At 39.8% G+C, this 16,034-nt stretch overlaps 1 protein-coding gene across 1 annotated transcript in view; it reads left to right on the plus strand.

Annotated features, from left to right (window-relative positions):
* Window positions 1–834: 834 nt before the first annotated feature.
* The window catches only part of LOC145303937 (uncharacterized), a 54,587-nt gene continuing 39,387 nt past the window's right edge, over window positions 835–16,034 (plus strand). Inside the window, exon 1 of the mRNA XM_080145602.1 lies at window positions 835–921. Coding sequence (XP_080001728.1) covers window positions 888–921 — 34 coding nt within the window. The 5' untranslated portion in view covers window positions 835–887. The remainder of the gene's footprint in view (window positions 922–16,034) is intronic.

Consider the following 16,034-nt stretch of genomic DNA (forward strand, 5'->3'; position numbering starts at 1 on the left):
AATTATTGAAAAAATCGATTTTTTTAAACCCACGAGAATAAAAACTTTTAACTTAATTTTATTATTTCACAGGTAAAAAAATATGGGTTCATTGAAATTGAAAAAAAAGTTTACAATATAGTATATAAACTACAATAAAAGGAATTATATGAAAATATCATATTATATTGTACAGGCAACGTCTTAATTCTTGAATTGAGTATAAAAATGGGAAGGGGGTAAAGAGGGGGTAAAAAAGGGAAGACGATAGTGTTGCCTGAACAAAAAATACAATTGGCCATTTGTTTAATTTTTAATTTTGTTACTTTTTTTCAATTTTGCTTACAATGGATTTGTAATATTTTTCTGATTCTAAAGGTATATATGAACCCATGTTTTTTATATCTGTTTGAGAAAATATTTAGGTCTAAAGTTTTTATTAAACCGAGGTTAAAAAAATAGATTTTTTCAATAATTACTCAACAGAATTTTAAAAATAAGGTGTCAAATTAAAGATCTTACTATTTTTGTTCTTACTGGCCATTTTCTTCTTTTATTTTGTTGCGTTTTAGTACCTTAAAACCGACTTAATTATTATTTTAAAAAACTTAAATTACTCAAAAAATAAGAGGTCTACAAAAAAAACCGATTGCATATCTGAATTCTATGAAAAATTTTACATCTACTACTTACTAAAAGAACCGGCTAGCTATAAAAAAAAGTTGATACACCTTCTTTACCTAAGTCTACTTGTTTAAAGAACTTTTAATCACATGAAGAAAAAAAATAATAGAATTTGAAAAGTTTCATATAAAGCATTTTTTGTGTTTATTTCGTTTTCAATGTTTTTGATAATTTATAATCAATCATTGTTTAATTTAATTTCAGAGTGAATCCTGCTTGGAAAAATGTCCAGAACCGCCTTCCCCGCCCTTTCCCTAGGTAAGAAGACTGGCTACAGTATGGTTTCGAATCCGATTCCTTTCCTCTGGATTAAAACCGGTTCTAAGCCATACTGAAATAAATAATGAGATTAAAATCATAGAATAAAAACCTATTTTGTTGGTCCGGGCCTTTGGCCTCTAATCTTGCATTATTGATTTTATTATCCGCGGAAAGCTGTCTATGATACAATGCAATAATCAACTTTTATAATGTAGAGAGGCTACGCTATAAGTCTTATGTTTGGTCTGTTGAAAGGTTATATACACTTGTCGTCGTAAACAGCAATATTTTTTGTATCTAAGGCTTATCTTCAGCAAAATTTTTGCTAAAAGAGTAAAAAATGTTTAGTTTTAATGAATAAAAGGATGTAATTGATAAAGTTAATTTTGAAAATGCCTCTAAAATTTTCAAATAAAACAAAATATTTAAACATCCTCCAATATTTAAAATTTTTTCAATATACAACCTTATATTATTACAACTGCACAAATTATCTATCCACTTACCTCTCATCATTATAGACACCCCGTCCACCCCCCCCCCCCCCAATTTATAAGTTTTTGTGTCTTTGCAAACATGCTGATATAACGTTAGGGATCTAAAGTGATAAGATAATTGACAATAAATTGATGTACACCCCCTATGATGTTAAACAAAATTACCCCTTCTGTAGATTAAAACTTTTGACCGGATCGAAAAGACACTCAACTAAATGAACCATTCAATCAAAATTTAATGAAAGTACTTAAAGTTTTAATAACAACGAATAAGAAAACGTTATTTCTAAACTTTGGGTACAAGTTTAATCAAAAGTTAGTGTCCCCTCCCTCCATGGATAAAATTAAGTACATATGACAAAATGTTTCTGGGCGATTTTCCGTTTTTCTTGGAATCCTTTAATGTTGTTAATATTTACCGGAAAGAAACAATTTTATTAAATTATCAATAATTGTTCAGAGGGCAGTTTCCCTTCAACTGTAAATGTACCAGAAACACACTTTTAGAGAGAAAAAGAGTATTTTGTACTTATTTTAAGTTTTGTTATGTAAAGGTTATAGTCCCACAAGAGTTAAAAACACTTTCATAATCAATTTCATTTTCCTCCCCCCCTCCCATAAAATATCCAAGCATCTATAGGAATTAGAGGTACGTGAATAATTCACATTTTCACGTTTCAACCACTAATTTTAATCCACAGAAGGGGTAATATTGTGTGACATCATTGGGGATGTACATCAATTTATCGGCCTTTGACTTATCCTTTTAGATCCCAAGCATAAAGTATTTATTTCAATTATTTAAATGATATTATTTTGACTAAATATGAAATAGAAGTGGCCATGACTGAAATAAAATCGACGAAAATGTGATGGCAGTACAACTATATATAAATGTTGACATAAAAGTTTGACTGGGATTGTCTTTCTAGTTGAATATCCTGTAATCAATCTTTTTTATGCGCTGTTCCTTGTGTCTTAAGTAACACTAACGTTACATTTACATAAACAGCTGGCATTAGCTGTAACTCTACTGCGATTTGTCGATTTTTATCAACTTTTATTTTGTGTTCGCTTGTGTTGACAGCATAGTCTCATAATAAACACCGCGATAAGACTTTAGAAGACAAATTAACTACCCCCCCCCCCCCCTCTTACCTTCGATATGTTTTTTTTTATTATCAACGATCTAATATTATTGTTAGACGATGTTTTTCTATTTGGCCGTTCAAGTTTCTTATATCCCAAAATTAATTTTATTTGTAGGACCCTGCAGTTATAAAATTGATATATATCCCCAGTCATAATAAACAAAATTACCCCTTCTGTAGATTAAAATTATTTCTTGAGAAGTTTTGATACTTCTGGTTTGGAACCAGCCAATTTAAAATTCAAAAAAAGTTTTATAAATCAAACGAATAAGATTATGTGGTTTTAAATCTTTGGATACCACTGTAATTTACAGTCCAATGTCCCTTCACTCCCTGCCTTAATGTAGCATAGCTTTCCTATAATTAGATTATCTTGGCCATAAGTTCATCTCTAAATTAAAATTAATTACATAAAATAATTTTCTTTCATTGTGTTGACGGATTTTTAAAAAATTATAGTAATTTCTTCTTCTGGACAATGAAACGTAATTCTAATAATGACCTATATTGATACAAGAACAGCACAAAAGTTTAGCAAGTTTTTTGCGTATATCGTGCAATTTTTGAATTAAAAGTTTATTTTTATGAACCTCTAATTATATTGCATTAAGCCATAAAAACAAGGATGACAACATCCATAAGTAGCGAAGCACCGAAAAATAATAGATTAAAAGTTTGACAAAGGGAAAGATACCTTTTTTTGTTGAAAGAAAATCAGTGATTTCTTTCTGGGTAGATTTACAGATTGAATTCGTAGTGCTACTAAGGTTGAGATAGAAAGTCCGGGTATAGTCCCTTTCGTCGCAACGCCTCTTAAGGGGCGTTTTGTCGTATTTTCAAAGTAGCTTTTCCCATATTTCTAGCCTCTGCGGGAGTCTCTAACCCTGCGGGGCCAATTGCCTAACCTTGCGGGGCAATCACCTAACCTAAATTAACCTAAAATGACCTATCAAAACCCACTGTGAAAATACGACGAAACGCCCCTTAAGAGGCGCTGTCACGATATGGACTATACCCGAACTTTCTATATGACAATACCTGCTATTAAATATCTTTAGTTTATATGGAGGATTATTTCGGGCTATAAAAGTTAGGTTTATCGTTTTAACCCCTCAAACCTAATTTCCTTTTAAGATTTTTAAAAAAAAAATTTATAATTTTATAACAGTGCATGGAAAGAACAATTTTGTTCAAAAGAAAATGAAAATAAAACAAATAGTTTGAGAAAAAATGTGTTTTATTTGCTAGTATTAAGTTGCGTAAGTTTATGTAAGATCTAACCAACTAGAGCCCAAAAAAATGTTTTTGAAAGTTAAAAGTGAGCGAAGGGGAATGTTTATCGATTTTTGTAATAGACTTTACTCCAGTGTCAAAATTATTAGAGCTATGCGATAAAGGAAAGGTTGTAAAAAATGTAATGAAGTAGAAAAAGAATAAGTAAATCTAGAATGAATAATGAAGGTGGCATGAAAGAACGTACAAATTAAATCTCAGGCAACATCATTTTGAAATAAACTTTTGTTTTGCTAATTTAATTTCATTGTATTAATGTTTGTTTAATTTTTATTAAATTGTAGTTTAATTACTTCCCCCACAACCCAATACTTTTGAGGCAGTATTTAGCCTATATAAACATGAGGTGTAATCAAGATTAATCTATTACCAAAGGCCCAATACCTGTTTGCCTGCACACGTTTAAACTAATTTTGTGGTAACAAAATGTATCAAAGTTTAGGGATTTGCAAATTGAGTTGGTCCTAAACGAGTTTTAAGCTATTTTATAAAGAGAAATCTTCACAAATAGAATCCTCTTTTTTTTAAATTTCCTTTTTTACTTGTTAAAAGTAGGTTGCTCATTTATATTACAGCAGATTTTTTTTTAAATGTCTTTTTAAGACAATCTTTTATAATCATTTACCAATCTTCTTATCTATAGCAAGTCATATGCATGACTTTAAGCTCAAAGGAAAGAATAAGAAGGAGGGGGTGGTGGGGTGTGGGGTAAAAAAGGAACTTTTTTAGGGGGTAATTACTGTATATTGGGCATCCGCTCTGGGGATGGGGAGGGATATACTTAAAACCATGTGGGGCATACCTTGAAATTTCTTTACTTAACCCTTAAGCATAATAAATAAGTCTGCTGATTAAAAAATAACACATTTAAAAAAAAACTTAACATAATTTTGTTCTTCAGCTGCATGCTGCAATTCATATCAATAAAGAAAAACAAACCTTTAACGTAGTTTTATTTTTAACGCCGTATCAACATTATCTGATTTCATTAATAGAATATCTACCCCTCTCCTTTTTATCCGCTCTTACATAAATTTGATAAATCTTAGGATACAGTACTTTTTTGGGGTGGGATGGAGGAGGGCAGAGGGGTTCTCCTTCGTATTCGAAAAAAATAAAAGGAATTAAAATAAAGCTTCCCTGAAAAAAAAATAGGATTTTAAATCAAATTTCTAGATTATTATGTTTACACTTGTTTTTGAATCGTAGATAAATAAGAAAGTAATAACTGACAATGAAGGATGAATACATCCAATATGTAAATATACATCCCCAATGATGATAAACATAAGTATCCATATTGTAGATTAAATTTATTGGTTAAAAAGTATTTTATCTAATGAACAAGATAACGTGTATAATAAAACTTTAGGTAATAATATAACTTACAGTCCAATATCCCCTCCCCCTCTTTGAAAAATCCTAATTATAAAAAAGATGTGCTAAAAAACAAATCATTGTACTTAGCTTACAAAAATCCCCCAAAGCTAGTTTATCCTTTAAAAGACCTTTTCATAAAGCACAATTGTGCATGATATAAAAGAATTTTAAAATCATTCGTGCAATTTCTTTATATAAGGTGCAGAATTGTGTCTACAGCTGCTATATCAGACGCCTGACAATTATAGTACAAGAAGAGGGAATGTCGTGGCTCATTTTACAGTTACATTTAGGACAACAATTCTTAGGTTGTGCAATAATATAATGTTGTAAAAATCCTAAAAAAATATATAGTGTGTTGAAAAATTTGATGCTTTTAATTATAACTATAAATAGACAATCAAAACCTGAGCCCACTCTACTTTTTTTTTAAAATGTTTAAATCAAAACATATTTTAAGTCATAACGGTTGGCTCTAGCCCTGTGGGGCTCATCTAGCCTAACCTAACTTAGGACAAGCATAAAAAAGGGATTTTATGTGAGGGAAACTTCAAAAATACCATAAAACTTACATTATAGAGATGCTAGGCATCTACGAGCACTGTAATATTCAACCCAGTTATTATTCTAAAGTCAGAAGTACATACGGACAGACGGATATACTCTAATTATAGATTAGCTGCGCACCCAAAAAGTCCAAATTCATCGCCCACTCCTGGCATTTTTAACGCATGTGTGGTATCCGCCTAGGGTAGATGGCAGACACCAGAGTTCGAATAAAGACTACGGCAGTGTGAACAGACGTGGACACCTTACTATAGAGAAGCTACGCTTCTCTAGCATTCACTAGACAAGAATCCACATCTATTTCAGTTGTCACTTTATTGAAGGTTTAAAGGATACTAAAGCTATATACAACAAACAATAACTACATGGATAGGAATAAATGATCATAACATAAAAGCATTATAATACATATACAATAGTCAGTTTGGGCAATCATGATTCCCCATCCCTGGAAAGGGTGGGGGGAATTAAGAATACAGTTAACCATAATATAAATACATATGGATTAGGAATAAAGATAGTTAAAGATAAATCATACAGTAAAACATGGATAATTGCAATGGTTAGGTAGATGGCTATCCCTGTCTGGGGCAGGCAGGATAGCCCATGGAGCAGCACAATAGGTAGATAAGCATAGAGGGGTTGAGTGGTAGGTCTGGGTACTAAAGAGGGAAGGTTTGATGATTACTTGTGACAACAACAGTCTGTGTGGGGGTGATTCTATCAGATGAGGGCAGGTTTAGATCCTTTATCCTCAGGGTTGAGGTGGTGCTGATAACTTGGTGGTTGAAGGGGAAGGTTCCGGTGCTTAAGATGGGAGAGGGAGGGGTAACACCCCTCCCTCCATTTGCAGGACAACTGAGAGATGAAATCAGTACCGTTATCTGACATATTTTCAGGTGGCTTTATAATTGTAGAATAACAGGATTTAGCTAGGTGCGTAGCATCACTATAATGTCTTGGTTTCTGCATGGTCCAGAGCTGCCGCATACCACAACTCTCCCCTCGGAAGGCTGGAGGGGTTGTCTGCACCGCCAGACTTCCGACAGTGGTTGCGGCCTTCAGTTTGTTGTCCTTGTGGAATGGGTCCGCCAGGATACCAGTTGCTGGACGGTGGTGGACTCCAGCCCTCCCCAGGTCTAACGGAATCGGCTATATCTGCTGGAGTAGCTGGTCCTGTTGGGTATTCTGGCCGTTGGATGTGTACCTCTGAGGCCACCCTGGCAACCTCCAGGGGTGGCACAGCACATGAGGGGGATTGGACCAACAGCCGCCTGGTATACACCTCTTCAGGTTTCTCCACTGGGCTGGCGGTCTCCATCGTGTTGGTCACCTTGCTGCTGGCAGGCTGGCTACTGGATGCAGGCGCAGTTTCTTCGCCCTCGGGGCTGGTCAGGTTCATTCGGCTTCCAGGGTCTCTGTCAACGCGGGCAGGTGGTGGTTGCCATACTGTAGGAGCGTTGCCTCCTTCAGGCTCATTCTGGACATTGGCAGGGTGGTGCATGGCAGTCCGACCTGCGGGGTAGGGAAAGGTAACAGTCCATCCTTTATGCCGGGGGCTGTCTTGGATCTGCAAGGGTGGCTCCGCTCTAGTTGGCTGGGAGACAGGCCCATCCACGGACACTGCTGCTGGTGGACTGGAGGCACAAGGCTCCGGATTTCCTCCCCTAGCCTTAAGGGGTCCAGGCACATTGTCTCCATCTTGGGTAGACATAATTGTTGGGGATCCCCTACTTCTATGGTTAGGCTCGGCACTTGGCGCATCTAGTTGTGTTACTCCCCAGGCAGCGGTCAAAGCTTCTTCAGTTTGGCTGGTAATGGCTGAAACCCTGGCTCCTGGGGCAGATGCAGGGGGCGCAGGCAAGTTTGGCCCAGCCCAAACTTCCTGGTACACCAGTGCAATACAATTACCCTGGCTCGGTTGAGGGAGGTAGACAGCTGGATGCAGTTGAGGGTGAGGGACAGCTGGACTCTCCCTGCTGGCTGGGGGCTCTGGCTGGCTGGGGGTGACGGGTGTCACCCCTTCCTCTGGGGCTGCGGGCTCATTCCGGGGTCCAGGTATCTCGGTGGCGGCGACGGTTGTCGCCCCAGGCACCAGTGTGGGGGCGCTGGATAGCACCCCCCAGTCTTCACAGGGGTCCAGGTCTCTCGGTGGCGGCGACGGTTGTCGCCCCAGGCACCAGCGTGGGGCGCTGGATAGCACCCCCCAGTCTTCACAGGTGGCGGCGACGGTTGTCGCCCCAGACATCAGCTTGGTGGTGCAGGGAAGCACCTCTCGTTCCTTCCAGGTGGCGACGCCGGTTGGCGTCCCATACATCGACTCAGACTCGCTGGCTAGCGCCTCTTGCCTCTCCCACTCGGCGGCCGCCAGGGCCTCCTCGTACACCGTCCCGGTGGCGCTGGGTAGCGCCCCTCGGCTCTTGCTGGGGGTGACAGGGGTTACGGACACCGGTCCCCTGTGGTTGCGGCTGAGGTCCAGGCCAACCCGGTTGGGTTCAGCCGCTCCTCCCAGCACGTTGATCCTGGCCACCATGGTCCCAATCTGAGACACAGACTCCTGGGTAGCCGCGGCCCCAGCGGCGGCAGCTAGTTGGGGTGACGGCTGGGCATCTCCCTCCAGGTGGACCTGGGTGGCAGACTGGTTGCATGCAGGTTGTTGGGCGGCCTGGTGTTTCTTCATTGCCCGGTCCCAACCGGTTCTACACTTGGCGGCTGTGTGGCCGTTGGAGCGGCAGCGCCCCTTCGTCCAGCTGGGTCCCATCAGGCCGGCTTCCCCAGGGTGTATCAACCTGCCAGGTCTCTCCTCCTCCAGTTGGGGCACCAGCTGACAAACAGGGTCTCCCCTACTAGGGGTCAGGCGGTGCTGGGCTGCTTGTGGTGGCTCCTTGGTTACATTCAGCCTCCTCCCCATACACACAGGTTCCTTCCATCCAACAGCGGCTCTCCTACCCTGGGTGGCGAGGCCAGCCTCGGCCTTAGCTTCTGCAGGTGCTTCTCCACATGAGGGATCCTGCCTCTGGGTATGCCAGGTGGTTGGTAGCAAAGGCCGTTGATGGTGCCAGTCGGAAAGGGGGCTATGATCTCTGGGGGGTACCTGTGGCCAGTGTGTGGACAGGTACCCACAGGTGGACCAGCAAGGCCCAGAAGATGCCATACTGATGGTAGCCTGAACTGTATTCCGGACTGTCAGCAGACTGTTGGTAGCCACCTGAGTTGGGCCAGAGTTGCCAGCTGGTATTGCGTCCCTGCCAGGCTCCGTCAGCTGCTGGTGGGGAGCCCCTGCGGTGGTTCTGGTTTTGGCAAGGGGTGGCCTTCTTATTGACTTCCCTGGTTGGAGCTCTGCATCCTGGTGGGCCTCCATCTTCAGCAGCATGGGGGAACTTGGCTGGGACATGTGCAGTGGTTCAACAGAGTAGCGGCATCTGGTCTTGGAGTGTGGGGGAACAGCCTCACTGCTGCTGGTCAACCCTGCTCCCTCCGTGCTGGGTAAAGTCTTCCACTGCAGCAGGTCACCAGTCCCCATCCTTAGGCCGGTCCCCAGTCGTTCCATGCCTGGGGGCTCCCAGGGAGGCTTGGGTGGCGGCTCCCCCACCCCCAGGTACGCGTCGGGCATCCGGGTGAAGAGCCTATTTCCCTGGGACAGCTCCCCATCCTCCAGCTTGGTGAGGCCAGCGCCAGGGAGGACCTTTCCACCCCAGAAACAGGTGGTACTGGCCCTAGGGCTGGGCCCCGTTGGAGTCTCAGTTCTGGTGGTAGTGTCCATCTTGGGGCTGGCCACTAAGTCTCTGAAGCTTGTCACCTTCTCATTAGGCTCAGTTGCATCGTTCAACACCCCCAGGAGGACACCTACAGGTTCAGCAATCCCCAGTCCAGTATTGCTATTTCTCGTGCGTTGAGCACCAACTGAACAGGAGCTGTGCAGCGGACATTCAGTCACCCTTCCAGACAAGGGCATCTCAGGGACCAGGGGTCTGTGACCTGGCATGTGTTTGATGTTCACTGTACTCAACACAGTAGGCCAAAGTAATAACAGAAGTAGTATCTTGTAGATATAGAAGCAGAGTAGAGTAGCCGCGCCGCAAGGAGGTTCGAGCCGGCTCACCCCTAGTATAAATACTATAGCTGTGTAATTAGGGTGGTAGTCCACGTAGCCGTAGGCTCGGTCCTCCTGGCTCAAGAGTTTCTGTGGCTGGCGCGCCCCCATGATAAGTAGCAGGGGGTTGGTCTGTTGGTGCCAGCGTCTTGTTTAACTGTTGAGCCTGAGTTGTTCTCCTTTCCAGTATAGCTCTTGATTTCTGTGGTAACCAGCGGATCTTAGCTTAAAGGTAACAGGGAATATGTTAGGCATCCACAGATGTCTCTAGGAGCGTATCCGCTAGTAGATATATGGATAGGTAGGCTATCTATATATATACATGGCTACACGCCCATATATATATATATACGTGTATAGGAATATCCCCAGAGCTAGCTAGCTTTTCCTCCTTGCTCCAAAAAAATCACGCTTCCTCTGTATATAGTTCACAACTATGAGGGTCGATGGTCCAGGTACACACCACCACTGCCCAGTGTGGGGCAGCAAGTCAGGCTATGTCCACAGGGTGGGCGTACTTTCGGTCAGTTACCAGTGTTGTTTGGTGAGGTTAGTATTCACTTGCTTGTACCCATGATACAAAAAAAACAACATTATTTATCACTTGGGTATTTATATATATACATATATTTGTTTCACTAACCACTCAGCTTTGAAGTAGGGTTGGCAGGGCTAGGAGATGTTGAGGGTCTGAGCGGGTTCAAGGAACTGGTTTAGTTTTCCTTATCACACTGTAGACAGGGAGGGAGGAGCTTGCAAGTTTTTTTCTCCTAAAAAAATATCTCTGTTGTATGCTATAGAGTGGCCCCTCTCCTGTGTGGGTGTGTGTGTGTGTGTGTGTGCGTGAAATCTCCTTTCCGTGCAGCGCGCTTACGCACCGTCAACCCGCGCACACAGATAAAACGCGCACTTGTCCCTCAACTCGCTCTCTCGTTGGTCCGCTTTGTCCGTTGAACTTATGATATTTTCCGCACTCTGTTGCGCTACCCGTGAATGGCGCTTTGTGTTCCCGGTCGCTAGCCCCACACTACAGACGGACTTAGTCTAGTGTGGGTAGGGGGGAGCGAGTGAGGGGACGGGGGTAACTCCGTCTGTTCCCCCTGTGAGGGAGGGGGGTAACTGTGTGCTGGTGTAATAGTGCCTTTTCTTCTTAATCCTAGGCTTATCTATTATATCACCCTGATTGTATTTGCCTTCAATGGAGAGGGGCTCCTCCCTTTCCCTTGGAATAAGGGGTGTATTGTTGTTGTGCTATAGGCTTGAGGTGATTTGATTGTATATCAGGGTCTTTATTATATTACATCTAGCTTCTATTTTTGTCCTTATCACAATTGCATAACAGATTTGTTTACTAACCCTGTTCTATTTTTAGCTGTTATCACAATACACAATAAATCCAAGCCTGTTCTATTTTTAGATTTATCACAACACAACAATTTGTTTGCCAAGCTTTGCTCATAAATCTATTGTTTAGCCATCACACCAGGGTGGTAATCCCTGCAATGTGACCTAATATCTGTTTTTCTAGATGGGTGGCTGCGTTGTAGCCTCTCAGGATACTTGGAGTTGACGTAGTTTTTCTCTGTTCTGGTGCACTACACTCGTATGTTGGCTCGCAGCTTGCAGCTATGTGGCGTGTTTCAGCCTATCGGCGGCAGGGAATGTCCCGTCCTGCTAGCGCCACTTGCAGCTATGTGGCGTGTTTCAGCCTATCGGCGGCAGGGAATGTCCCGTCCTGCTAGCGCCGCTTATCCAAATCCAGCTGATGGCGGCAGGGAATGTCCCATCCTGCTAGCGCCACTGGTTCGGATCCTGCTATCTCTTGCAGTAAAATTGGCCTATTTTCAGCCGTTTACACTTATTTGGCTTGTTTCAGCCGGTCCGCAGGCCTGTTTCAGCCTTTTGAGCGCTCAATTCTCCGTTAGATGTCGGCGCTTCTCGCGGTTCTTCGTCAAGTTTCACTTCCACAACTGCCGGATGCAGAGTTAGACTTGCTGTCCAGGGTGGGTAATTTCAGGTTGCTTGTGTCAGTTTTGCCAGTTTCACTGCTGGGAGTACCTTAGCCTCAGATGCGCGTCTGCTCTACACTTGTGGTTCGCCGTAATCTCACACAGCTGTCACCAAAAGTTGTGGTATCCGCCTAGGGTAGATGGCAGACACCAGAGTTCGAATAAAGACTACGGCAGTGTGAACAGACGTGGACACCTTACTATAGAGAAGCTACGCTTCTCTAGCATTCACTAGACAAGAATCCACATCTATTTCAGTTGTCACTTTATTGAAGGTTTAAAGGATACTAAAGCTATATACAACAAACAATAACTACATGGATAGGAATAAATGATCATAACATAAAAGCATTATAATACATATACAATAGTCAGTTTGGGCAATCATGATTCCCCATCCCTGGAAAGGGTGGGGGGAATTAAGAATACAGTTAACCATAATATAAATACATATGGATTAGGAATAAAGATAGTTAAAGATAAATCATACAGTAAAACATGGATAATTGCAATGGTTAGGTAGATGGCTATCCCTGTCTGGGGCAGGCAGGATAGCCCATGGAGCAGCACAATAGGTAGATAAGCATAGAGGGGTTGAGTGGTAGGTCTGGGTACTAAAGAGGGAAGGTTTGATGATTACTTGTGACAACAACAGTCTGTGTGGGGGTGATTCTATCAGATGAGGGCAGGTTTAGATCCTTTATCCTCAGGGTTGAGGTGGTGCTGATAACTTGGTGGTTGAAGGGGAAGGTTCCGGTGCTTAAGATGGGAGAGGGAGGGGTAACACCCCTCCCTCCATTTGCAGGACAACTGAGAGATGAAATCAGTACCGTTATCTGACATATTTTCAGGTGGCTTTATAATTGTAGAATAACAGGATTTAGCTAGGTGCGTAGCATCACTATAATGTCTTGGTTTCTGCATGGTCCAGAGCTGCCGCATACCACACATGTTTATTTACATAAAAATTGTTAATATTCGAGACGTTATAAAAAACAGTTTCTGTACCATTATAAATCCATATATCACATTAGAATATTTAGATTGGGTAATGTTGGACTAAATTGTTATACACGTGAAAAAAGACTGACTGTAAGCCAAATAAAAATTGTATATATGCATATTTAGAAGGAAGAATAAACAAAAAGGAAGTGATATCTTTAACAGTTTTATATGCACGATCACAAACAATTTCAGATCTTTCAAATAAATGAAATATTATGGCACTGCTATCTTTTACAGGATCTTTACTTTTTGACTGATTGAAAAGTTAGAGGTCAACTAGTTTTTTCTTTAGTAGGGACATGAAAATCAAAGAAAAACTATCTTTAAAGAAAGAAAGTTAGTTTTAAAAATTGTATTATTAACATTGACATAAAAAGGTACTGCAGGATTCCTTAAACAATAAAGTAAAGGGGTAGTTTCACGAAATGCATTTGAACTTAATTTAGTGAACCGCATATTTTTTCTTAGTTAATGGGGTAAACTACATTTAAATAGCATATATTTGAAATGAATTCAATTTTCTACCACGTAGTTATTAAAATATCAAGACCTGAAAATTGTCTTTTTGTGATATATGCAATTTAAAAAGACGATTTTCAAGTCTTGATATTTTAAAAACTACGTGGTAGAAAATTGAAATTTTTTCAAATATATGCCATATAAATGTAGTTTAACCATTTAACCAGGTAACCAGGATAAAATATGCGGTTCACTAAATTAAGTTCAAATGCATTTCGTGAAACTACCCCTTTAAGTAAGTCATATTTCTTGATTTTCATATTGCCATCCTTGTATTTTTCTGAAATGAGAAAACAGTGCAGGTCTAACATGCATATAAATATCCTATAACTCGCGATGCTACGCACATAACGGTAACGCCTTTTAAGAAATATTTCCTATGAACAACTAGCACAAGCAGCGTAACAGTGCGATTATAGTCCTACAAAGATGAAAATTATACTGTTATCACAACAATATTACAAGCTTAGAAATCTTCCAAGATTTATTGGTCTAGTTTTTTATTGAATTCATGAGGTTTTATATTTCTGTCAAATTATGGTTTTTCTACGGATTCAGGGACCGGGCAATGGACTGAAAAACATTTTTTACATAAGATCCATGTGTTATATAGTGACTAGCAGCTATGCCCATAGCACCAAGGGGCTATTTAATTGAAGATGGGAGGGGGTTACAGTAATATATAGTCAAAAACCAACCTGGGTCCTATGTCAAGCTTCCTTTACAATTGAGAACTTAACCAAGACATGATTTTTTTTTAAAATGAAATAGCCTAAAACAAGCATGGGACCTATGTTAAGCCTCCATACAATAAAGAACTTAATCGGTTCAGTGATTAAGGAGATTTGAATACTTATATAATAGGATTAAACCGGCATTATCTCTCTTTCCTACCTATTATTTTTATAGTCAATACAATTATTTTTTTTATGTTCTTACAGATTTCTTACATATGAACTGTTATGGTAGATGGACGGACAATAAGAAATATTGACTAACTTTGTAATATGTTTATAATTTTTAATTAACCACGTATTTACCTACGCAATTCATATCTTATATTTTAAAGAAACCTTAATATTCAAATTTAGTAGAACTGACTTCCCCCTTTTTCACCCCCTCAAGGGTTCACATCCCCAGGCAAAACCCTGTTCACTCCACTTCACTGAGCCAATAGAATTACGACCTTTGAATTTAAAAAATTTTTCTCTCGCTGTTTTAATTTAAAAAAAAGAACGATTAAATGCACACGTAGCGCAGCAATAACAAGCTAACAACATTTTGTTAAAAAAAATGATAGATTAAAGAATCAATGAATACAAAAAATACATTTTTTGCAGGTGTTTTCAATCAATCCCTACAAAAGATGCATAGACTTACAATCATAGCATTACTTAAAGAGAGGCTATGATTTTGAAAAGTTGTCCTTGTGAGAAACGAAATTAAGTCAATTTAAAACCACAGTCAAAAACTTTTTGGCGCTAGGTCTAAAGCAAGCCTAAACTAAAGTTATTTGTTTGAATATCGGTGTACAGAGGGAAATATTAATGAAAGATAAAAAAAAAGTCTTCCATTTAAGTAAAAATTATCAGGAGAAAGTTAATGTTTAATTAGTAAGGCTTTTAATAGCAAAGGATCTTTTAACTGCAAGGTTTAATGGGATTGTGCTTTTCTTTGGAGCTTTGTAGAAGTCTTAAGATGGTTTTATGCTATTTTTCTACAACATACTTTTTTAACTTGCGTATCCACTGACCTAAACGAACATTTTCAAAATTATAAGCATGGTATTGTACATTAAATTGCAGGTATTGCCTCCAAAACCTTTTTCAGCATTTCATTAAATTATCCTTTTTATTTTTAAATTGAATTTTGAATAGGAGATTTAATAACTCAAAAGGATTTAACTTGTGGGATTTACAAGGCACGAAGGGATAGGTCAATGAAAGTTATTTGCAGGAAACTAGATATACTTTTCTAATTTAAAATTTACTAATTCTTAAATCTTCATTAATTCATATTCCATTAATTTATCTCTGTTATCTTATCCTTTTGTGTAAAAGTAACAAAATGTTTGATTCTCTAGCTTGCTAACAGATGAACCGATATGGTTCTCCTTTATACTGTAGCTTCTCCTAGGAAGGTCCTGGGAAGGTTTATAACTATTTTGTGAGAGGGTACTTCCATTAACTGTAGTAAAATCACCCTTAGAAGAAAAAAATATTAAAAATGGTGGAGTGTTGACTTCCCTCCCTCTCCCATCAAGTGCCCCTAAAGGCTTCTATAGGCGTAGCTGCTAGTTTATTATATACTACAAAAGGAATAATTATGCATAGAAAAATCTATGGGAACAATATTTCATAATCCATTGGACTACCCCTTTATTCCAAGAAGGATAATACCTGTTGAAAAAATACTTCCTGATTAATTGAATTAAAAATCATTTCCCCTTCATTTCCCCCTTTATCTGTTGACGGCGAAGCTAATCTATAATTTTCTTGGTCAGTCTGTCTTAAGGTTAGTTGCTTATCCCATGAGGAAATTAGTATTTCCTAATCAAACGAGGGTTTAAATCTTATATTTGCAGTTTTGTTGAAAA

The sequence above is a fragment of the Acartia tonsa genome, chromosome 13 (genome assembly GCF_053477335.1).
Source record: "Acartia tonsa isolate MP-2025a chromosome 13, ASM5347733v1, whole genome shotgun sequence".
NCBI classification, from domain to species: Eukaryota; Metazoa; Arthropoda; class Copepoda; order Calanoida; family Acartiidae; genus Acartia; species Acartia tonsa.